Here is a 24510-nt window from a genome sequence, read left to right as displayed (position 1 = left end):
CTACTTCCGAGATCCTGGAACACCAAATCGTCCTGGCCAGCATCAAAGAGGGCGTCCAGGCCCGCAGCCTCCAGTCTGCGCACGCTCTGCTCGCCTCCACGCGTCCACTCTCGAAGGCAGTCCGCCAGGTTCCGCTCTAGCCGCCGCGCTCGGTGGTTGCCACCACCAGCCAATCGCAGGGCCCGGACGCCGCTGGCCCCGCCTCACGGATCAGCTGAGGGATCCGAGATGTCCGTTGACAGCGGCGGCGGCGGCCGCGCGGCCGGTTCCGGGTTCGGCGCGGGGCGGGGGGTAAGAGGGCGGCGGGCGCGGGCGGCCGTCGGGACCCGGGTGGGGGGCTGGCGGCGCGGGCCGCGGCGGCGTGGCGCGGGCGCCGAGGAGGAGCGGCGGGCCGCAGCCTCTGCCTTCGCGGGCCGGGTCTCACCCGACGTTTCCGGGTCTCGTCAGATGTGAAGCCGATGGAGCGGCCGGGGGAAGGCGAGCAGCCGCCGCAGCAGCAGCCGTGGGGGAGACTTCTCCGCCTGGGCGCCGAGGAGGGCGAGCCGCACGTCCTCCTGAGGAAACGGGAGTGGACCATCGGGCGGAGAGGAGGTGCGGGGCGGGGAGCGGGCATGGGGGACGTGGGACGGACTGGGGGCGAGCCGGGGACGGGTCCGGGCACGGGGGTGGGGACCGGGGACCCGGGATGGGGGCGGGCGACGGGGTCCGAGTGTTGGGGGACTGGAGCCGGGACCTGAGGGCGGGGACTGGGCGAGACCGGGCCCACTGGGCTGTGGGAGGCTCCTGGGCGCGGCGCGTTCTGCTGCCCGGTTTTTCCGGTGGAATGGGCCGTCGTGTAACAGCTGCCGTTTATTCACGTATTGGTCGGCCCAGTTACTTCTGCGTGTTTCATGCAGGTTATTTAATTTTCACTGCAACGTTATGAAGTAGGTGCAATAATTTATCTCCTGGAATGCGGTTTTCTCAAGGGTATTACTATCCAAAGCATCTTCTCTGACCTTAATGGAGTGAAATTAGAAATAAGTTAGCAGAAGGAACACCGGAAAATCCACAGATATGTGGAAATTAAATAACACTCTTAACCCACCAGTGGGTCTAAGAGGAAATCAAAGGGGAAATTAGAAAATACTTTGAGATAAATAAAAATTTAATGTACCAAAACTTAGAGGATGCAGGTAAGCAGTGCTCAGAGGGAAATTTATAGCCGTAGGCAGCTACATTTAAAAAAAAAGATCTCAAGTCCCAGCTCCTAGAATAGAGCTGCTCAAATATTTGTTGATGTAATGAACGTGGGAAACTACGGCCTTGAAGAAAGTCCTGTAACTAGTGAGAGGAAGAGCCCGCCCCCCCCCGCCCCCCCTTGCTGCCTCTAAACTCCTAGTGGCCATCTGGTGATTTAACCTCCCTTGTAGCTTTCCTACTGGGAGTGAAGTGCACTGATCAGGCCAACAAAAATATTTCGTTTTTCTGCAAATTAATAAGTTGTCACACTGACCTTATACTTTAAGCAAGAGATAATGAGAAAGATTAGTGTTTAAAAGCAAATGTTCTTTGGTTTCATTTTACCCATCATCATGCACCTGTACCTGTTTTTGGTTGGGGTTTTTTGGGGAGGCAGTCTTAAATCCCAATATCAAGTTAATTTTTTTTTTTTTTGTTTTTACAACTTTAAAAGTATTTACATATCATTAGAAACTTTTCAAGATGTATTGTCTTTACTTGGTGTGAATGGAAGTTTGGTGAAGAGCAGAAGCCTGGAGACCACCACCCTCATGCCCCCTAGGCCACCAGCATCACCACCACCGCATAACCTGCTTTGGGCCAATTTACCTTCTGGTGCCTTTGTAGCTACTTCATGGGGTCACTGTGAAGATTAAAGGAGATCGTGAGTGAGGTGCTTAGAAGGAGCCTGCCTAAGAGTTAGCACTTAATGTTAGCCATTGTTGTTATAACACAACACTGTAGTATCATTTTATATGCTAATACAAGGAGCAAAAATGTGTTGTTGAGTTGATTCTTAATGGAAGTCCTTTCCTTGAATATATTAACCTTTCCAGCAAAACGTAGTTTGCCTGGGCTGCCATAACAAAATACCACAGATCACGAAGCTTAAACAGCAGAAGTATATTTCTCACAGTTCTGGAGTCTAGGAAGTCCAAGATCACGGTGACAGTCAGTTTGTTTCCTGGTGAGAACCCTCTTCCTGGATTGCAGGCAGCTGCCTTCTCGCTGTGTCCTGGCCTGCTGGACCAAGAGATCTTTGGCGTCTCCCTCTTATAAATGCCTCAGCCCTATCAGATTAAGGCCCCACCCTAATGATGTCATTTAACTTTTATCATTTACAGGCCTTCTTTCTAAATACAGTCACTTTGGGGGATAGGGTCTCAGGTTGTAGAACTAGATTTATTTTAAAACTATTGCACGCCTGCTATATACAAGGCCTTATTTTGAGGAAAAGGGAGAGCTGAGTTGACGTGTGTGGAAGGATGCAGGGGTTCTCGCCTTCCCAAAGAGCTTCCCATTCTCGGGGAGTGGCAGAGATGTGTACCAACCATGGAGAGAGTAACCAACTGAACGACAAGCAGGGCAAATACCAATAGTAGAACTTTAGCAAAGGTATTTCAGTTCTCAGTTGGAATGCAGATGTTCAGGTGTGGAGAAGCCTAGTAAAACCCCACTCCGGTGACAAAGCCTGGTGACCAGCCTGGGTCTGGGGCTGCAAGGAGACCATCTAAGAATGCCGTCTAAGGGGAATCACACTGTATTGCAGCACAGTCTTTGGGTCTGGCTGCCTTCCCTTGGTTGGTGCTTTTGAGGTTCATCCTTGGCAGTTACATATATCAGTAGTTTGTTCCTTTTTGTTGCTGGGTGATGTTCTGCAGTGTGTTTATTAATTCACCACCAGTTGACGGGTACCAGTACTGCTTCCCACGTTTGGTTATTAAAAAATAAAGATTTATTTTTATTTTATTTATTTATTTTATTTATTTCCCTAGGTAGGGAATTACCTGGCGGTCCAGTGGTTAGGACTTTGCACTTTCACTGCCGAGGGCGTGGGTTCAATCCCTGGTCAGGTAACTAAGATCCTGCAAGCTGCGGGGCGCGGCCCAAAATAAAATAAAGGTACTATAAACCTTAGTAGCTATGGTGCAAACCTGTTATAAGGAGATTAGTGACTCAGTATTAAAACACTCCTGAAAGCTTTTATTCTTTTTTTTTTTTTTTTTGCCGTACGCGGGCCTCTCACTGTTGTGGCCTCTCCCGTTGCGGAGCACAGGCTCCGGACGCGCAGGCCCAGCGCCAGCGGCCATGGCTCACGGGCCCAGCCGCTCCGCGGCATGTGGGACCTTCCCGGACCAGGGCATGAACCCGTGTCTCCTGCAACGGCAGGCGGACTCTCAACCACTGCGCCACCAGGGAAGCCCGCTTTTATTCTTTCGATTTAAGGAGAGAACAAAGCATTTGAGGGTTTTCCTCTTGGATTTGATGAGGGTGTAACAACTGTATTGAGCTGTAGATGCATCCCCCTTCTGTTTTAAATTTTCTTAAACGCTTACATGTGCCTATGATAATTTACTCATTCATATTTTCTGTGACTCTGTCATTGCTTTAATTTTGTGATGATTTATGAAACCTTAGGTTACACAGAAGAAATTAAGGACTAAGATACTGAAGATATTTAATAAGCCCCATAGTTTTTTTAAAGTTCTGTAATACTTATCAGGCTATCTGCATATGCGTGCATATTGTAAAAATGTCACCAAGAAGCAGCTGATGTGTAGCTGGAGGTGTTGATGGCGCATATCCTCTAGGTAAGGAGGAGTCAGAAAGGTTCAAGACATAGTCCCTGTCCCTTACTTTGGATTAACACTTAAATGCTTTTTTAAAAGTTTCTTTGTACTTGATTAAGTGCTGTCTCCGTAAGTGGGTACAACATGGGTCTTGACTTCCAGCCGCATGCTTTGTTTAAGCAAAGGGCGGTATTATGCCTGGTACCCACGGTCGTATCCAGCACGCCCCCCTCACTGTTTTAGGTTGTGACCTTTCATTCCCCGGCAATAAACTGGTCTCTGGAGATCACTGTAAAATTATAGTGGATGAAAAATCTGGTCAGGTGTCGCTGGAAGATACCAGGTAAGCTCTTTCTGAACTTCTTTCCTCTTGTAGCTTCAGGAAGCCGACTTGAAGCCAGTGAGTGCAGAGAAGAGACAAGGGCCTGCTTTCTATAGCTCAGTAGTCCGATAGGGTCTCCGGGTATTGGAAGATGTATTTTCTGGTTTCCAGGATGGGCTACTTAGTGACACTTTGGTGTCTGTGACCGTTCTTAAATGTATTCAGGTTAAAGCAAAAATAGCTCAGAAATAAGACTTAAAAGGCAGTGATACATTTTGGGTTCTTGCAAACCTATTCAAGTTAGACTTCCCCAAATCAAGAAGTCTTTCTTTTTTTTTATTATTATTATACCACATAAGTAGCACATGAAAGTGAAAAGCTTTCCAAAATTCCACTCACCCACACAATACATACATATTTATTTTGTATTAATGAGATTATACTGTTATACTGTGTATCTATTTTACTTGGAATGTTTGCAGAGTGCTCATCACGTCCGTATGTCTAGGTCCATCTCGTCTTTTTCATTATTATATAATAATTTGTCAGCTCCCTTACTGATGGAAAGTTATTATTTTGACTTTTTCTTATTATAAATGACCCTGCAGTGACTCTCCTCCAAAACTCTTTCCATTCATGTCTGATGATTTTCCTGGGGTAAGTTTATGGGAAGGAATGCTGGGTGGAAGGTGTGAGTGGCGGACGGCCATCCAGCAGTGTGTTGAGAACACGCCTTTCCCACAAGGTGATTTTTTTTATTGTTGTGAAGGTCAAGTGCTATGAGATTCTTTGGTAAGTAGCAGTTTGAGGGATAGAAGACCAGGAATTTGGTTTTATTAGGAAGAACGGATGCTGCTTTTCCTCCTCTGATAGGTAGCAGGTCAAGTCCTGTATTTCTCAGCACAATGTACAGTAACAGTGCTGGTTCCAGAGTCTTCTTTCTGCCTCAGGCCCTGGCTTTCCCACCCTGGCCACAGGATACTATGTGCTTCCCAAGGCTGCTGTAACGATTACCACAGGCTCAGTGGCTAAAACAGCACAAATCTGTGATCTTATAGGCCTGGGTGGTCAAAGTCCATCTCAGGTCTCATTGGCGTCAGCTCCTTATGGGGGCTCTAGGGGAGAAGCCATCCTCTGTCCTTTCCAGCTTCTAGAGGCTGCTGCCTTCCTTGGCCGAGGTGGCTGGAGGGGCAGGGGTGTTCCAGGTGGGAGGAGCCGCAGGTGCAGAGGCCCTGAGGTGCAATCAGGAAGACCCCGACGTCCACGCTGGAGAGACTGGACGTTAGCCTGAGAGCAGTGAAGAGACACCGAGGGGTTTAAACGGAAAAGTGAAATCAGACTTCTGGGTTAGAAAGAGCTTGAGGATAGGTCGTGGGGAGAGCCTGGCAGCAGAGGCTGCGGCAGTGCTGCAGCAGCTCTGCTGGTCTTTGTAAGTGGGGCTTTACTGGGAAGGCAGCCCAGCCCTCCAGGGACCTGCCACCTGTTGGTTGCAGGAGTTGGGACGGAGACAGCCTGACCGCGCAGCCTGAACTATTTCCTGCCTGGCCCTTTACAGAAGTCTAAAGTAGTGGCAGTCTGCTCAGAGGGAAAGGTGACGACGCGTCTTCAGCACTGGGGGCCTTAGGAGTCGGGCCGTGGAGTTGGGGCCCACGTGGACTGAGTGCCTGAAATTGGAAAGGGGCGGGGAGGGCTTGCTCAGTTGCCGAGTTTGGCTTTTGTCCGGTGCGCTCTTCCCCTTGCCTGCGGGAGCCGCTCCTCAGGGAGGTGCCTCCTGTCCCGCCTGACCGAGGTCCCGGTGTCTCCTGGCCGTGCCTTCCCATCAGGCACTGTGGTCCCTGATTAACTGGAGTGACTTCCCAGCAGCAGGGACCGCGCTATCTTCTGCTCGGTAGCCCTGCGTCGATTTGCTTTTGCCCAGAGCCCATGTCGTAGGAGGGTCAGTGCTCATGTGAGGAGTGAACTGAGCTGGGCCGCGGCTGCCGGAGCAGGGTTAGGCCTGTCGACAGAGCGTGGTGCAGAAGCGAGAGAGAAGCTGGGAATCAGAGCACGTGCTGCTGGTGGGCGTCCAGGGCTCCACCAGGAGGAGAACGTGGGGCTGGCACAGCGGAGGCGTTAAAACACTTGACACACCATTGGGCTGTGAGTGAGGGGGCAACAGGCAAGGTTCTTCTCAAGAGAATTGTAAGGTGGCACGAGTATTTACATCATTCCTATGAGTGTTCTGTCATTTGCAAAGTGGTAGTATTGAACTGCTTTCCTACTGGCTGTAGAAAAGGAAAATTTTAACTCCAAGTTGTTTTAAGTAGGATAAATTGGATTTTTGTTGTCCCTACAGCACCAACGGAACAGTAATTAACAAGCTGAAGGTTGTTAAGAAGCAGACTTGCCCTTTACAGACTGGGGACGTCATCTACTTGGTGTACAGGAAGAATGAGCCAGAACACAGTAAGGGAGGGGCGGTTTCTGGGCTGGACTCACGGGTGGTGCAGCAGGGACCTGCCACAGCGGGGAAGCATTGTGGGAAGAGGCTGTTGAAGCAGGCATTTCCTGAAGGAATGTTAGTGCTAGCTGCGTCCCCTTTTTCGTTCATGTACATTCTTGGTGTGGGTAGCGTCTGTTGAAGAATGGGAGTGTTGACCTCGTGGACTGAGCCCCAGCCATTCTTAAGAAATGCCACTGTGGCCATGAGCCACGGTCTCGATATGGTAGCCAGGGAGACGGGGTGCGGGGGGGCGGTGAGGAGGGCACCTGAGTGAGGAGAATAAGGCCTAGAATGGGGGCTGGAGGCCACGGACAGCTCTGCTTTGGGAGGCTTTACGGGAAACAGCAAAGGTTAGATGGGATATTCCGTGAGGGCTTTTCCAGCTCTGAGCATCTGCGCCTGTGTTGGCGGGAGAAGAATGATGCAGGACAGGGAGAGTTAGGGGAGTTCTTCGAAGGTTACCCCGGAAATAGGAAGAAGAGGGCGGGTATCCCCTAGACTGTCCTCAGCAGTCAAAGCCAGCCCCTGGCCACAGGGAAGGATCTTGTGTCCGGTCCTGGTGGTTTGAAATGACAAGACACAGGCTCACTCCTCCTCATCGCTTTGCTTGCCTTAGTCTACCTCCTGACGCCGGATGGTTTTCTGAGGCTTATTTATTTTAAGTTTGGTTCAGATGTTTTGGATCACTTGCTTTAAAAATCCCTTAAACCGGGGGATGTGGTTACTAGCTGATAAGTCGAACTAGTCAACAAGGGCAAAGTGACCGTGAGGTGATGGGAGGGAGCAGAAGAGAAAGATGGGCTCTCTTGATGTGTGGCAAACGCCACTCCGGTTCGATTAATTTCCTTCAGATGTGGCATACCTCTACGAATCCTTCCATGAAAAGCAAGGCATAACGCAAGACTCCTTCGGTAAGTGAGATTTTCGCAAAGGAGCGGGTGCATGCGTTGACTCTTCATCCGCTGGAATGTATTCCTGACGCAGCGGCTCCCCCTGCGCCCCGACTGTGTTATGCTCCTGCTTCTTTGTGCTTACAGAGGCTAATAAAGAAAACGTGTTCCACGTGACCAAAGATACCTCAGGTGCAGGGCAAGGCGACGACCCCCAGGATCCCCAGGTCCTGCCATCGCCACCCGCCACTCAGGTGTGCTTTGAGGAACCACAGCCATCAACGTCCACATCGGACCTCTTCCCCATGGCCTCTACCTCTTCCATGGAGCCCACCTCTGCAGGACGAGGGCCTCCCTCCAGCTCCGGTGAGATGGGGATCTCAGGGTGGTAGCTGCGTTGCCCTTTGTTCGCTAATCCTGCCTTGCATTGTTACGGAGACAGACAAGCCACGGAGGAGTTCAGAGGTGGTGTCAGGCATCAGGCTGTCAGTAGTAAGATTTCTGTAGGAGTAAATGTCTTGTTCCATCCCCAAGAGACAGGCTGAAGGCCAGGGACTACAATACTGTGGTATTCTTCACAGGTTATAATTCATATACTGTAAAAATCACACAAAGTGAACCCTTCCGTTTGTTTGTTTTTTAACGACATCTTGGATTACCTGCGCCTGGTTTGAATCAGTGACGCTTTGAACTGCTGTCTCTTCTTCTGAGGCAGGTGAATCAGGATGTCTCTTGTTTGTCCCTCTCACAGGCTCGAGAGGTGCAGACGTCTCCCCAAAAGGGTGTGGTCCATCTGTGGCAAGTGATGAAGTCGTCATCTTCCCTTTGGCTCTCCCAGCAAGAGAGGGGGCGTCCTTTTCTCTGTCGGAACCCAAGGACCAGGAGGACTTGGAGCCCGTCAAGAAGAGAGTAAAAGCAGGTCAGAGTCCAGTGGTTGCGTGTAGCCTTGGCGCCCCGGCAGCACCGTCCCATCTGAGCCTGTTGGGGCCCCACCATCTGCAGAAGTCGGAGGACCCTGTCTTCAGCTGCCACCTGTGGTACCTCAGCATCTTCCAGATGGCAATCTGGGCCTTTTCTTTCCTGTCTGCACCGTCGGGATTGAACTATGTTTACTGTCAGGATATGCTCTTGGTCTGGAGACCACAGTCTGGGGTTGCAGCTCTGTTCTGATACAGCAGCCAGTTTTTAAGAGTATATTATCTTCAAGTGATAGTTTGAACCTTCACGTTAAAGGTGATTTTGAGAAAAATCTATACTTTAAAAGTCAAAGTTAAAAAGATTGTAAAAACTTTTGGGAATGTTGTTGGGAGGACAGTAGCTGTGAGGCAGGCCTGAGAGCTTCCCCTGGATTGGGGCAGTGTGACAGGAGGGAGGGCCTCGGAAAGAAACTGCATTATCTGATGTATTGAGTGGAAAATTGAGTTGATTGGCCTGGGGAGGTGTGGGGTGAGTCAGCAACAGGTACAAAAACATAAGTATGAAAATGGAGCCACTTTTAACTCTATGAGAAATGAAAAATTGTATAAGGAAGAAAATTATACTGTGTGAGCAGTGAATATTTAAGCATAATAATATAAATACAATATACTGAACAAATAATTGTGTTAGAATAATATTGGGAAGGAGACCCAGAGGGGCAGAGTCCTTCTCTGCTTTAATGGATGTCAGGAGATGATGTCTTAAAATCCATCAGCCTAAACGTAGCATGACAATTCAGAAACACAGAGGTCCGGACCAGAAGAAACAGAAGACATGAAAGTTGTTTCCCCAAAGGAGGGAGGGTGAAGCTGAGGACAGGCTGGAGCAGAGGGCTGCTGCTTTGGTTTTCTTTTAAATATTTGACTTTTTAAATTGTAAGTATTTTTTTAATTAAAAATAAATTTAATCTCTGATTATAAAAAAAGTAAAACACACTGGCAGAAAAAAAAAAATTTAAGCTCCTGGTAACATTTGAGGGTCTGTATTTTCCAGCACTTTCCTGTGTGCATATGGGTCACATTTTTTGTTTGTTTAAACAAAAATGACTTTACACACAAATGCTATTTGACACCTGGCCTTTATCTCTCACCCGTGTATCCTGAGTGTCTTTTTTATGCTGTTAACTATTATAAAGCAAAACTTAAACATACTGGATTATGGGACTTACTTTGAACCTTTGTAAAAATGCCCTTTAAAACACAGTGAGGGAATGGCCATCATCAAAAAATGCACAAACAATAAATGCTGGAGAGGGTGTGGAGAAAAGGAGCCCTCCTACACTGCTGGTGGGAATGTGAATTGATACAGCCACTATGGAGAACAGTATGGAGGTTCCTTAAAAAACTACAAATAGAACTACCATATGACCCAGCAATCCCACTACTGGGCATATACCCTGAGAAAACCGTAATTCAAAAAGAGTCATGTACCAAAATGTTCATTGCAGCTCTGTTTACAATAGCCAGGACATGGGAGCATCCTAAGTGTCCATCAACAGATGAATAAAGAAGATGTGGCACGTATATACAATGGAATATTTCTCAGCCATAAAAAGAAACGAAATTGAGTTATTTGTAGTGAGGTGGATGGACCTAGAGTCTGTCATACAGAGTGAAGTAAGTCAGAAAGGGAAAAATGAATACCATATGCTAACACATATATATGGAATCTTAAAAAAAAAAAAAAGTTCTGAAGAACCGAGGGGCAGGACAGGAATAAAGATGCAGACTTAGAGAATGGACTTGAGGACACGGGGAGGGGGAAGGGTAAGCTGGAACGAAGTGAGAGAGTGGCATGGACGTATATACACTACCAAATGTAAAATAGCTAGTGGGAAGCAGCCGCATAGCACAGGGAGATCAGCTCAGTGCTTTGTGACCACCTAGAGGGATGGAATAGGGAGGGTTGGAGGGAGAAGCAGGAGGGAGGAGATACGGGGTTATATGTATACATGTAGCTGATTCACTTTGTTATAAAGCAGAAACTAACACACCATTGTAAAGCAATTATACTCCAATAAAGATGTTAAAAAAACAAATACAGTGAGGGGACTTCCCTGGTGGTCCAGTGGTTACAACTCCGAGCTTCCATTGCAGGGGGCGTGGGTTCGATCCCTGGTCGGGGAACTAAGATCTCACATGCCCTGCAGCGTGGCTAGTAAATAAATAAGTAAAATTTAAAGATTTAAAAAAAAAATACAGGGAGGACTGGGTCTCCTGTCCACAGGTTAAGACATCTGTAAAACCAAGAGATGGAGTGCACTTCCTCCATGGTCATGATGTTGAGAACGTGTCCCTTTCCCTTGCAGATGGGGAGCCCGCCCTGAACCTGCCCCTGGTCACGGACCCGGGCGGAGACCCCCACAGTACCCTCGACGTCAGAGCTGCGACCGTGAAGCCAGACAAGATGGAGGAGACTCTCACGTGCATCATCTGCCAGGACCTGCTGCACGACTGTGTGAGGTGCGCGCGCAGGGCCCGCGGGGCCGCAGACGGGGCTGGCCTCTGCGTCAGGCCCAGGACCTGCTGCACGACTGTGTGAGGTGCGCCCGCAGGGCCCACGGGGCCGCAGACGGGGCTGGCCTCTGCATCAGGCCCGCCGAGGTTACCGTAGCCGTTCTCCTTGTGCGGCTGACGAGCTGAAAGCCGGGCCCGGTGACTGACGCTGCACAGGAGCCCGCGAGACGCGTGCAGTGGCTCTGACCTCAGTGACGCCAGGTCCACCTCAGCTAGAGCAGGGGAGCTGTACCGAGTGGCCAGCATCTCGTGGTTAAGGAAACACGGTAGTTAAGGTGGAGCGAAGGTGCCAGAACAAAGATCTCTCTTTGCTTCTCTGTGGGAACTTAAGAATTTGTCCGCAGTTCGGCATAAACGCGGGTCTTTGCCACCCACACCCAGTGTCTCCGCTCTTCCCGTTCCTGGTGGCCCTGGCCCCCAGTGGTCCCTGGCCCTCCTGGAGCACAGATCACCGCGTGGCCCCGGTCTCTTGTAGCTGGCAAGCGCACAGATGAAGCAGTTGTAGCCGAATGCCGTGTTTTTGCGCAGGGACTGCTTCTCAGGAGGGTCGTGGAAGGCAGGCGGCGTGCCCCTGCGTGAGCCGAGGTGCAGCCCCGCCAGCCACAGGCCCCACCACGGCATGGGTGGGGCGCCCCAGAGCACAGGCCTGAGGCCCTGCGGAGTCGAAAGATCGGGCGGCGGGAGGCGGGGGGCAGTTTGCCCATTCTTCTGTTTTTACCCGAACCTCAGTCTGAGTAGGGCCACGTCCTCCTTCGGGGAAAGAGGCAGCATGACTCTGGGTCCCTGCTTCTCACACCCAGTGCCCGTCCTGTGCCCTCAGCCTGCAGCCCTGTATGCACACCTTCTGCGCTGCCTGCTACTCGGGCTGGATGGAGCGCTCTGCCCTGTGCCCCACCTGCCGCTGTCCAGTGGAGCGGATCTGTAAAAACCACATCCTCAACAACCTGGTGGAGGCATATCTGCTGCAGCACCCGGACAAGAGGCGCAGCGAGGAGGACGTGCGCAGCATGGCCGCCAGGAACAGGATCACGCAGGACATGCTGCAGCCCAAGGTCAGGAGGGCCTTCTCCGACGAGGAGGGGAGCTCCGAGGACCTGCTGGAGCTGTCGGACGTGGACAGCGAGTCCTCGGATGTCAGGTGAGCCTCGTGGGGGCGGGGCGGGCGGGGCGGGTCTGACCACTCCCCAGGACCTGCTGGTCTGGGCCGCTGCTGAGGTGCGACGCTGTGGCCCAGGTGACTGTGGTGAGGCTTGCTCACGGCCCTGCCTCCTGCGACAGCCCCTTTTTTTTGGTATATGTGGAATATTTATTCTATTATTTTGTTGCTTATCTGTATATTTTTTCTAGTTTATTACGATATAACTAACATACCGCACTATGTAAGTTCAGGGTGGACAGCATAGTGCTTTGGCTTAATTACTGTGAGAGGATCACCACAGTAAGTGACACCCTTTTGTTTGCTGAGTCATCATCAAGTGCCTTGATTCACAGGCTGAGACAGACTCTGCAGAAGCACACTCACTCTCTGTAGCTTGTCTAGTGATCATATGTCCTGCACCGTAAGTTGCAGTATTTATCATCTGTTAGGATGTTATTGTAGAAAAGCCACAGTCACCTGGCAGAAGGTGCAATCCTAGGAGACATTTTTTTTTTTTTTTTTTTGGTACGCAGGCCTCTCACTGTTGTGGCCTCTCCCGTTGCGGAGCACAGGCTCCGGACGCACAGGCTCAGCAGCCATGGCTCACGGGTCCAGCCGCCCCGCGGCATGTGGGATCTTCCCGGACCGGGGCATGAACCCGTGTCCCCTGCATCAGCAGGCGGACTCTCAACCACTGCACCACCAGGGAAGCCCTAGGAGACCTTATTTTATCTGCTGTAGAATGTTGGGTTTTTTTTCATAAATTTATTTATTTTATTTATTTTTTGGCTGCGTTGGGTCTTCGTTGCTGCACACAGGCATTCTCTAGTTGTGGCGAGCTGGGGCTACTCTTCATTGCAGTGTGCGGGCATCTCATTGAGGTGGCTTCTCTTGTTGCAGAGCACAGGCTCTAGGCCCACGGGTTCAGTAGTTGTGGCTCACAGGCTCTAGAGCACAGGCTCAGTAGTTGTGGTGCACGGGCTCAGTAGTTGTGGCTTGAGGGCTGTAGAGTGCAGGCTCAGTAGTTGTGGCGCATGGCCTCAGTATTTGTGGCTTGCGGGCTCTAGAGCGCACGCTCAGTAGTTGTGGCGCATGGGCTTAGTTGCTTCACGGCACGTGGGATCTTCCCGGACCAGGGCTCGAACCCATGTCCCCTGCATTGGCAGGCGGATTCTTAACCACTGCACCACCAGGGAAGCCCTCTGCTGTAGAATGTTGATGTTTCCAGACTTGGAAGTCCAGGGTATGAATTTTTGTGTTGAGGCCATAAAATTTAAAAAGACAAAACAGCTACCCCGCTCCTCAGTTTATTATCTTTGTTTCTTTCCCCCAAATTTAGCACATAATGGTCAAGCAAAAAGAAAACCAAAAATCACTTTTGGTTTGTGTGAACATTTTATTACGTATTTATCTGGCCATACATACGTGTAGTCGTACATACTTATATTTTTACCGTTTAAAACATTTCTTTGTAATATTTTGAATTCCGAACAAAGCTGCAGTGCATGGCGTGCATTTACAGTTCAGTGCACGTGTCCAGTCATTTCTTGGAGATAAGTACATGGAAGTAGGATGCTCAGGTCAGTAGTCTCACTGAGGGGACGCCTTGCTGGACTTCTGGCATCTGTCATGAAATGCCTGTCAGAGAGTCCTGGTGTTGGTGCCCCACAGGGTATGCAGAGGGACAGCAGTGATGCCTGCGACACTCAGAGTAATGGGACAAACAGGTATCTTATTCCCATTTATATGTTTTTCTTACATATGAGGCTGAATGTCTTCAGTGTTTCTGCATTTTCTAGTCAGGTCTCGCCTGTCCTTCCCATTGGTGGCAGGCTTGGGCAGGCGTCCTCTGACTGAGATGAGGGGAGAGTCCGTGCGTCCCTTTCCTGCAGATTCTGTTTTACCATCTGCAGATTTGAAAGCTCAGCTGAAGTGCGTACAGCTGGGTGAAAGCCCCTGCTGACAGCGGCATCCAGCCCTGGCGTGTTCTGCTCAGATTTTAACAAAAGGAAGGGTGTGCACTGGGCGGGCATCAAACCTGTGAGAGCGCGTCCTGCCCAGTGTGGAGACAGGGTGGCTTTGCCCCCAGGGATGGCTCAGTGGGGCGAGGGGCAGGGAGAAGACATCTCAATACCCCAGGAGTGGCCGAGGGCTCTGGGAACGTGCGGGAAACGGGGGCTGGGAGGTGGCGGGGAGGAGAGCCTGCCGACTGCTGCTGTGCAGGATGTGCGCCGAGCCATCCTTCCCTTCTGCACACACTGGGTGCAGCACCTGGTGCAGAGCTGAGGCATGCAGGCAGGACAAGGCCGGTGAGCGAGTATCTGGGTCTTGTCCCGTCACCGGGGCTGGGCCGTCGTTGCCACCACCCTTACACACGGCCAGAGCAGGTGTCTCCTCTTTCCTCCAAGCTCCGGGTTTTCTTCCCTTGCAGTCAGCCGTACATCGTGTGCAGACAGTGCCCCGAGTACCGCAGGCAGGCGGGGCGGCCCCTTCCCTGCCCAGGGCCCGGCAGTGAGCCAGGGGCACCGCAGGCCCCTGGGGATGCACCATCGACGTCCGCCAGCATCACGACAGGTGAGACAGCCACACCTTCCATGCTGTCCCGACCATTCGGGAAGCGGGTGGCACTTCTGCGGGCTCCTCTCTGCTCGAATGGCTCGTTGCTTCTCATAACCTGTTTGGAGCTAAGAAACCAAATAATTAACTTCATTTGTGGGCCTCGGCTCTTGGACACACCCAAGGATTCAGTCCTGATCCTAACACTTACTCCCCACCCCGCCCAGCCCACTACCTCAGGGCAGTCGGCATCCCCCGTGGTGCTCACACCAAAGCCAAAAGGACCGTCACACACAGGCCCCTCCAGTGAGGGACTGGCCTCTTTCCAGCAACAGGACATGATGTTACCAGAGCCGCCCTGAGCTATCTGTTCGATGCCCGTTTCAGTGGGCAGGTCCCCAGGTGCCCTCGAGAAAGGGAAGGTGGACACGTGGACTGTGGTTTGTGGTCCTGCGTTGTAGGGCCTGGCCTCTCTGCCACCGTCAGCCTGAGCCTGTCAAGAGGCCACTGACCTAAGGATTGCGACCCAGAGCCGCGTTCTTAACCATCTTCCACGATGCTGTGCCATGGCTCTTGGGGGCTTCCTTGTAGGCCCCTCAGGTAGGGATGGCTGGGGCAGCGTGTGGAAGGCCCCACTGGGACCGTAATGCAGTGTGCACAGGCAGAGCCTCGTGCGGTGCGTGAGTGACGGGGGGCCGGGCCACATGGACACAGCTCCTGGTCCAGGGTCAGCCAGCAGGGGCTAGAGAAATCGCTTTACTGTTGTCTGGGCTGTCCTTCCTTTATGGGAAATGGTAAAAAACCTTCATGTGATCTTTGAAATCTTGCTACAACTACTGAACCAGGAGATAACTTCGGTCATTTTTCAATCTATTTAAACTTCTTAGTTTGAGTGGTAGACCGTCACTTGGCTGTAGGAAAATAGGCCTGAGTTCTGTCCGCGTTTTCTTGTAGGTCTGTGTCCTCGTGCATACCTTACAGCTGCCCCTCTAGGTGTGGTCTGAGCCGCTCTTGCTGCCCGTGTGCTGGCGGCACCAGCCTGAGCGTCCTATCTGTTCCACAGCCCAGGACTACGTGTGTGCCCTGCAAGGAAGCCACGCCATATGCACCTGCTGCTTCCAGCCCATGCCCGACCGGAGGGCGGAGCGCGAGCGGGACCCCCGCATCGCCCCCCAGCAGTGTGAGTGAGGGTGTGGGTGTGCGCCGTCTCCCCGGCGCCCCTCCCCACCTCGGAGCCGCTCCTGTGTGTCCTTCCAGCTCAGGTTTCAAGAGTGTCGTGGACTTCTCTGTGTGGTGTGAAGTAAGGGCGCAGCTCTGTTTCCACCTGCGTCGTCAGGTGTCTCTGCGGGACCACGTTGAATAATCTATCTTTTCCCACCGGTTGATAACCCCGCCCCCGTCATACACTAAGTTTACACACACGGGGGGCTCTCTTTCTGGATCTTGTATCTGACGTGTGTCCCCACAGTAGTTCTCCAATGTGTCATTTTATTCTATTCTATTCCATTCTATTCTGTTCACTGTGTGGCTTTCTGGACCGCAGATCCCTGACTAGGGATTGAACCCGGGTCCAAGGTGTCACTTTAAAGTCTAACGGATTAACTACATGGTGCTTTAATTTACAGTCTTTGGATCACTATGAAAATCGAGCTTGTCATTTATTTACCAGTCCCTTGAGCCTTCTCCTCGCTGGATGGCGTGACCGGTGCTTGTGCTCTGTGTCCGCAGGTGCCATCTGCCTGCAGCCCTTCTGCCACCTGTACTGGGGCTGCGCCCGGACCGGCTGCCTCGGCTGCCTGGCCCCGTTCTGCGGTAATGCTGGCCCTGCCGTCGATCGCCGCCACCTTCCCCTGTTCTCTCGTGCACTTGAGGCCAGTGCTGGGCTGGCCGTGTGCCCGAGGAGGGAGAGGCCACGTTGGTCACCATGAGTTGGCCCCTTTCCCTGGTGGTCTGCGTAGGTTTGCGAGCGTCAGTGAGGGGGACGCTGAGTCATGCACGAGGACCACCCCCACTAAAAAATCGTGTCCGGACTTCACGACCCCAGACCAGGGGCTGCACAGACTGGCTGTTTCTGGGGGGAGTGGAATGGAAGTCCTTTTACTTTTTCTCTGTTTGAAGTTGTATTTTGTCATGGAACTTTTTATTCTTTGTAGACTCCGTAATGAAGGAAATTTGGTTATCTTAACTGTTGGGTGAACGGTGCTTTCGTAAAGTGTGTATGAAACGGATAACACTGCTTCCCTCCGTCCTGACAGAACTCAACCTGGGCGACCGGTGTCTGGACGGGGTGCTGAGCAACAACAACTACGAGTCGGATGTCCTGAAGGTACAGGCGCAGCGAGGCCAGCGGGAGGCCTTCCAGGACCCGCCAGTGACCTCATGACCCTGCACTTCTGACTAGTGCTGCCACTGTATCTGCTTATCCCTATATTCCCCCCAAATAGGTATTCCTTCACACCCGCCACACAGGAAGCCGCAGGAATTGTGTCCCACAGTTCCAGCTCCTGCTCGGCCTGCGCGGAGTGGGGCAGGGCGCGGCCGGCCCTCGGGTGGAACCAGGACTGCCCCTCGCTCTCTTCCCGCGTTGCAGGGGGCAGCCGGCTTTTAGAACTTCAGTGCTTAACGTGCACATCAGTCCCTTGCCAGGAGCCTTGCCTTCACCTGGATCATGTGCGGCATCGGCCGCAGGGTGAATGGCAGGCACCTCAGCACGGCGGTACTCAGGCTAGATGTCCACAGGGCCTTTCTTGTGGGTTTGCACAGAAGGAGCCAAGCAGCTCCACGTGTCTTGAGGGCAGAGCACAGATCCAGACCCTGGCTTCCTTGTCATGTGGTCATGGGCCTGTTCTGCACTGTGGCCACTCCGGCCAAGGTTAGGTGTCTCGCTGCTCCTGTGGTAGGAATGTCTTTGCAGAATTTCAGAGAGAGTGTGTTACCTCTTACGCTCGAGGTTGTAAAGCTAGCCTGCCTTTTGAGACTCAGAAGAAGCACCTTGGACAAAAATCTTGTGCAGTAGTGTGTGGATGTGATACCACGTCTGTCCCAGGCCTCCTGGTCCGCGAGGCTACCTGGGCCGTCCAGGCTGTGGTCCTGGAAGCAGGCCCCCTAACTGCACGCAGTGCTCGCCCTCTGCAAGTGCCCACCACGTTTAGGTGCTTGGCTTTACCCACCTTCCAGGGCCTTTTATGAAATGTCAATCCTTTTTGCCATTTTAGTGTTTCTTTCTCCAAGCTTGTGTTTCTTCTTTTGCCCGTTTCCCTGTTACAGAATTATCTGGCCACCAGGGGTTTGACGTGGAAAAACATGTTGACTGAGAGCCTCGGGGCTCTGCAGAGGGGAGCGTTCCTGCTGTCTGGTAAGCCGCGTTGTGCCTGCTCTCCCGCACCGACAGCGGTGCTTCCCAGGGCAGCTCTGCCTCTGGTGAACCAGCCACACCCGCCAGGCCGCACGCCGGCAGTACTGCTTGTCGGCTTCCCACGCTCACACCTGAGACCTCCGCCCACCCTGGCAGACACACACAAAGGTCCTACTACTCTTGGGTTTCTTTCTTTACGTTGGGTTTGAGTCGACATGACATATTCTGGAATCTTTTCTCGCACAGGGGAGGGAAGGGGCACAGCTGGAGAGGTGTTGGCCCTACCGCTTGTCAGCGTTGACATCCTGGGGCTGCTTGTTCCCAAACCCTCGCGGTCCTTGGTGCCTGTCCCTCAGTGCGTGGGTGACTCAGTGAAGACTCGCCCCCTCTCCCAGGGACACCCAGTGTATTGTGAAATGTGAATTTTTGTCACTAAGGGAGGGTGCAGAAAAATCAGCAAGTGATTTTTTTTTTCCTAAGACATGAATTATTATGAAAGACTTGAGGGGTTTGCTGGGAACCCTCCTAAGCTGTTTTTGGACACATTCTAGTGAATGTCTTGGGTTTTCTCTGCTGCGACGGCTCTGTGTGGTTGGGTCTTAAGTCCTTGTGCCTTTTAATGGCTATTTTTATAAGAATGACGTGGTTCACAAAGAAAATGTAAGTGGTGCAAAGAAGTCTGAAGGATAAAGTGAAAATCATTAGAAATCCCATCGCCTAAAAATATACCCAGTGATAGTACTTTCACGATCACCGTTCCAAGTACATGTACCCGTGTGTGTGTATAATTTGTATGAATGAAATCCTATCGGATGTGCTTTTAATAAGCTATTCACTCACCAGTATATCTTGGATCCTTCCTATGTCACTAAAGATCTATACCGTGATTGTTAGTTAGCATCCTGATACCGTCGTTCATGTAGCCAGTTCGTTAGCAAAGGGTATTTCAGTCGTTTCCAGCTTTTCACTGTGTGAAACAACACTGAAGCTGCCAAGCATGCAGTCCTGTAGGTTTAACAGTTGTACCCTTAGGATAATAAACAGGGCTGCTGGAGGCACGCTTGAGGTGTGCCTGGGGCCTGAGGGCCAGCATCCCCTGAGCCCATCAGCTGCGTGTTTGCCTTCGAGGCCTTGTAAATATGAAAGGGCAAATGGTGAGGTATCATTGTTTTATCTGCCGTATTTGATTATTAATGAAATTGAAGATCTTTTTGTTTTACGGGCCATTTGCTTGTCTGTGTCCTTGGTCCATATTTACGTTAGGCTATTTGAACTTGGGAGGTATGGATTTGTGTGATATCTTTGTTAATTAAGGGTACAACACATTGTCATTTGTGCTGAAAATACGTTCTCTGCTATTTCATTAGTATTTCGTTTTTGTTGTACGTGTTTCCATTGTGATGTTTAAACTGTAGGCAGTCACATTTACAAATCCTTTCCTCTGTGCCGTTTGGTTTTCATGTTGTAGTTGGAAATAGCTCAAGAGAAGAACATTCATTCCTCTTAGTACTTTTCTAGATTTTTTTGAATATTTGAATTTTTAATCCAGGTGGAATTATTTTGCCATAAGGAAGTAAGTTGGTATCTAGGTTGGTTTTGTTCTCGTGTTCCAAACGTCCAGCCCTTTGTCTCCGGCCAGTCTGTGGATCATGCACTGGTCCCCCAGCAGTTTGCAAGGCCGCGTCTATTTTGCCGCCGTGCTTGTAAGAGGCTGTGTTCCTTCTAGATTACAGAATCACCGGGAACACCGTGCTGTGCTACTGCTGTGGCCTGCGGAGCTTCCGCGAGCTGACCTACCAGTATCGGCAGAACATCCCTGCTTCTGAGCTGCCGGGTAAGGAGACCCCCGCCCCTACCCCCACCTGGCCCGCAGCTCAGTTCTCTTTGCATTGGCTCCTACTCTCCTTTGCAATAGCTAGATAGCCTGTGTGGGCCTTTGCTCTGTGTTCTTAGCGGACGTCTGCGTCGGCCAGGGACACGGGCGGGTCTCAGGGCCGTCCCTGCCTGGTGCCTGCTCAGGCTCTGGGTCTCTGAAGCAGGTTGCTAAAACAAGATGCCCAAAAAACGTCCTATGGGCAACCGGAGTCATCTCATTTCTAACCTGGGTTTTCAGTTGAACCTTTTTTTCCATTCCTGGAGAACAGTGCAAGGAAACGAGCTGTGAAGTGTGACGAAGCGCTGTGCGTTTGAGCTGCAGTGTCTCTTTGGCCTTGGCTTAAATTCACTAGGCTGAGTCTGTGAGTGTGGTATGTGTGTCACACGTGTTCACTTTTTTCTCTCCCTAGTGGCCGTAACGTCCCGTCCTGATTGCTACTGGGGCCGCAACTGCCGCACTCAGGTGAAGGCCCACCACGCAATGTGAGTGCGGCACGGGGGCGGGGGCCGGGCCGGGGCTGAAGGAGTCCCCTGCAGAGAGGCAAACCCACGCTTTCCCTACAGGAAGGTGCTCTTCTTTAAGCGTTTTGGCCAAGTTGATATCGCAGCTTTTAGGGATGTGCGTGAACTAGTCAGCTCTCTACTTATAAACTAATTTAGTTGTCATGCTTTTATAAAGTCACATAGTATATATCAATAAAAAATCATCACTTAGACACTCTGCTTTTCTGTTATCTCATTTCATGAAACGTTGGCATACAAACGTTCACCTCCCGCTCCACCTCTATGTGCCCAGCGCACAGGCGGCCATCCCCAGCCCACACGTTCAAGGTTTAGCACTCTCCGAATCCATGGCTGAGGTCACTGAGAACTCCCATCCCGAGCCACGCCGCCGTGCACCTGGGTCTACCTTTGGTGCCGTGATGGCTCGTAGGCTCTTGCTGGGAGTGTCCCAGGGGGTCTTTAGAGGCTTTCACGTTGACATGCACGCTGCCACGCGCGGTGGCCCATGGGAGCAGGCTCGCCTACGCTTTCAAACCGTAAGGGAAGCAATCACATAAATGAGTCCTGAGGATGGATGCTGTGTGGGGCAACTGTAACCCCAGACAGCCACTTGAGGCTCAAGTGGAAGTACTTGAGAGAGCGCCCCTGGCTTAGGAGTCATCATGAGGGCTCCGGAAAGGCGGCTGCCTCTGAGGGAGCGATTTGGCGGAATAAAAGGCTTGCTTTGTATGCGAGCATTAACTGTGTGGAAGACACCATTTTATTCTAAGAAAAGAGATTTCAGCAGTAACAGGCTAACCGTTCTCAGTAAACACTTGGGTCAGGGCAGCAAAGATACAGTCGTCTTCTTGGAGAGGAGGTGGCGTCAGCCCCGCCAGGTCACCCGCAGTGCCTTGGGGATGCTTTGAGTCTCTGGGAATTACCTAAATGTTCCACTTACATTTTAAAATTTAAAAAAGGAGAAAAGAGGCTGCGTTTGGGGCTAGTTTCTTTGATGGTATGAGAGACAAGCCCTTGCAAACCCCCAAGCACAGGGTTGCTTCTCCTGTAGCTCCCCCAGGCGCAATTCAGAATTCCTTTGTTGAACGTGTCTCTGATGCCCTCTTGTGTATTTCACCGTTGTCTCCCTGCAGGAAATTCAATCACATCTGTGAACAGACGAGGTTCAAGAACTAAACATCCAGGGAGGCAGCACAATGGCTTGGGAGTATTGCCAGTCAATGACAGTGTCTCAGAAAATACTGAATACAGACGCTTTAAGAGCATTTCACAGTGCCCCTCAGGGGACGCCGGGGGTCTCTGCTTCGGGCACTCTGGTGCGACCTTTCTCTTGTGGAGTGAGACCCTCTCGGCGAGAACCCCTACCAGTGGCGCCCAGAGCCCTGGGCCAGAGCAGGAGCTGTCAGCCGTCCCCTCCTGTTGAAGACGACCACAAGGTTTGCTCTCTGTACCTTTCGCACAGCCACGGTCAAAGCAGACGTCTCTCTTCAAGAAAAGTGCCCTGGGAGAAGAAGGGGAATTTGTCAGAAATGCTGTGCTGTTTGAGGGAAGGGAACAAAGTTTCCAGCTGGGGCGCACACAGCGGCTGACCTGTGCACTTTCATAGGTTTGGTGCTCATCTCCTAATAAGACTTAAATATCGCAAACTGTAGCACAAATGATATAACTTATAATTTACAAGTTGACTAAAATGGGAGATAGTATGATATTTGAAAGAATAAGCATATGTTTCTGTTTATAAAAGAAAAATCATCAGACGTCCAGGGACCCCAGCTCCAAGGGCATGATTGGGTCACTGCCACGCCGGGCTCCTCAACACAACTGCAGCCCTGCCAACCTGTCCCGCCTTCTTCACTCCTCCCCTGCGGCCGGGGCCGGGGTGGCCCAGGGACCTGGGGTGCAGGTCGTCCCTGGTGGTGCCCCGGCCTGCCAGTAGCAGCTTCTTCCCACCGAGAGTTTCCACAAGTCCTTGCCCTTTCCGCCTGCTATGGGTTTGCTGTGTCATCTGGAATAATACTTGAAATTTTATTGTTTAAAAAAAAAAAGTTTTTTATCAGTTGTTGAAATCACCCATTAACGTTTGTTTGCAAAATTGTACCTTTTTTGCTTCTTCTCAGGAATACGATTTTCAACTTTGTGTTGCTCTTGATACAGACTCTGAGAAGCAGCGCTCCGTGGAAGAAGGCCTCCTTCCTGCGTTCTAATAAACAAGCCGTGTCTGTTTCTCTCCCCGGCACGTTCATTCGTGTGCTGGTTGTGATGTGCTCCCTCCTGTCACGGTGGGACCGGCTGCAGGCGTCACTGGTTACCTGCTGACTAACAAAGAGCCCACCCGGGGGGCTCTACTTGGATTAGCCTCGCAGGCCCTGCGGGCGCGTGTGACCTGGGGTCAGGGCCCGGGTCTGAGCATTTGGGAAAAGGCACGGGTTCCCTTGGATCCGCCAACCCCGACTTGGTCCCAGGTTGAAGGCACGGCTTTGTGTCTAAGCCCCAGCCTGGCTCGTGCGGGCACGAAGCTGCCCTCCACGCTTAGGACCTTGACTCATCACCCCCTTCACTTCTGACCCTGACCCCTCCCTCAGACTAAGAACAGAGACGCAGGCCCCGTAGCAGATGTAGCAGCGCTCTTGGCCAAGGCTTAAACACGCAGCCTTCCGTGGGCTACGCTGGATCTGTCAGCGAAGGGCAGGGCATGCACCACGTCAGACTGCTGGTCCCCGGTGCCGGCCCGACTGCAGTGGAACTTGGATTCCCCACTTCTGACAAGCACACCGGGGTCAGAACGGAGCTTGTCAGCTCTGCCCTGAGGCAGGAGCCCGGGCCGGGGTGGTGGTTCTCCAGGCTTGCTGACAAGCTGTTTTACAGGGCGCACCGTGCGGTGTTTCTGCGACTTTTCTCTACTTCCTGTTCCGTGACACACACACCCCCGCCCCCTGCCGCATCCAGCCCACAGTGGGTTGGAGCCTGCTGTGTGCTCGTGTCCTGGTGGCTCAGCTCGTGCCTGATGACTCCCATGTGCTTGTGGCCGGCTCCTTGGGCCCAGCCCGCGTCCTCGTACAGCCTTGCTCAGCCTATCCCCAGACCCGTGTCCCTCTTGGGCTCCTGGTGCCCCCGTCAGACGGGCTGGCCCTGCCTGCGCTTCCCATCTGCTGGGCATCCTCCAGGGGCTGCACACTTGCCCTTCCTGGCCTGTGGGTTCAAGCTCCCAGGCAACCACCTGGAGTCCTCTTCGGGCCAGCCTCTGTCAGCGCTCCTGGTGTGACCAAGGACCCAGCAGGTCATCTTAAATACCTCATAGCTAACAGGATTGGAATCACAGGCCCAGATCTGAGAGCCCCAGCATGACATCGGTGGATCTTGCCCCAGGGAAGTGCCCAAACAGAGAGAGTGGATTCTGAGCCAGGCCTCTATCAGTGGGGGCACTGCAGCCAGACCAGTCTTCATGCAGCCAGCAGAGAAGACGCCCAGGAAAGCTCAGGTTCTGAATCAGGATTGCTGCTGCAGAGGGCACCAGCAGCCCAGCACCAAGCAGCTGACCTGTGCTCTGGAGGAAGGAAGAGAAAATGGGGGATGGATTGGGTTTGAAAGTCCAGAGTGAGCCTGACTTCCAGCGCGGCTGGATGCGAGACCCTTCTCTTCCTGTGTGTGGTGGCCGCTTCCCAGACCTCAGCCTTCCTCCAAGCTGACACAGGTGAACTGGTGGCCTCCCCACCACTTCGAACAGAAGCCTGTCCCTGACCCCCAAGCTGATGAGCAGCGGGACCCAAGCCTCTCACCGCCTTCTAGCCGCCAGCACCCCGTAAGCAGGTGGGGCTGGGGGAAGGCAGGCTCCAGTGTCACCAGCGAAAAAGCAGACTGACTGCTGGGCCAGGCAGCCCGCTAGAGCTCAGCCCGTCCCAGGCCTGACGGTGACGGGAACCGTGCTGCTGGGTCTCGGTTACTCCCCCGGAAGTGCCGGCCTGCAGTGGCATTCGTAGCTCCCTGCAGAATTAAGTCCGAGGCCCTCAGCACACAGGGCTGCCACCCAATTCGGCCTCTGTGGCTCTGTCTCCTCATTCCCACCCCTTCCCGGCCCCTCTGAGATGGAAGCCATGAAGTACACA

At 52.1% G+C, this 24510-nt stretch overlaps 1 protein-coding gene across 3 annotated transcripts; it reads left to right on the top strand.

Annotated features, from left to right (window-relative positions):
• The first annotated feature begins 207 nt into the window (after positions 1 to 207).
• Positions 208 to 24269, top strand: CHFR (checkpoint with forkhead and ring finger domains). Of its 3 annotated transcripts, none has more exons than XM_027125214.1 (17): positions 208 to 291; positions 448 to 591; positions 4035 to 4134; positions 6449 to 6558; positions 7447 to 7506; positions 7633 to 7851; positions 8237 to 8404; positions 10772 to 10925; positions 11800 to 12117; positions 14549 to 14691; positions 15737 to 15853; positions 16402 to 16485; positions 16929 to 16999; positions 17941 to 18028; positions 19755 to 19862; positions 20314 to 20366; positions 21541 to 24269. In XM_027125214.1, the coding sequence occupies exons 2-17, from the start codon at positions 459 to 461 to the stop codon at positions 21559 to 21561; spliced, it is 1947 nt and encodes a 648-aa protein (XP_026981015.1). In that variant the 5' UTR covers positions 208 to 291; positions 448 to 458; the 3' UTR covers positions 21562 to 24269. The 3 variants fall into 3 exon arrangements, with proteins under 3 accessions (XP_026981015.1, XP_026981014.1, XP_026981016.1); XM_027125213.1 differs by having other exon boundaries at positions 20314 to 20386; XM_027125215.1 differs by lacking the exon at positions 4035 to 4134 and having other exon boundaries at positions 214 to 272; positions 20314 to 20386.
• The last annotated feature ends 241 nt before the right edge of the window (positions 24270 to 24510 follow it).

Source organism: Aethalodelphis obliquidens, unplaced genomic scaffold (assembly GCF_003676395.1).
Source record: "Aethalodelphis obliquidens isolate GAN/ISIS:26980383/991018 unplaced genomic scaffold, ASM367639v1 scaffold28, whole genome shotgun sequence".
NCBI lineage: Eukaryota > Metazoa > Chordata > Mammalia > Artiodactyla > Delphinidae > Aethalodelphis > Aethalodelphis obliquidens.
Note: the sequence above shows the minus strand (reverse complement) of the source record. Positions and strands in the feature narration are given on the sequence as shown.

What these genes read in the sequence shown, in the direction of transcription:
- CHFR (XM_027125213.1), top strand. Translation starts at nt 459, where the DNA reads ATGGAGCGGCCGGGGGAAGGCGAGCAGCCGCCGCAGCAGCAGCCGTGG. An exon ending in GGGAGCGTTCCTGCTGTCTG is followed by an intron (nt 18,029 to 19,754) that starts GTAAGCCGCGTT and finishes TGTTCCTTCTAG; the next exon opens with ATTACAGAATCACCGGGAAC. An exon ending in CCCTGCTTCTGAGCTGCCGG is followed by an intron (nt 19,863 to 20,313) that starts GTAAGGAGACCC and finishes TTCTCTCCCTAG; the next exon opens with TGGCCGTAACGTCCCGTCCT.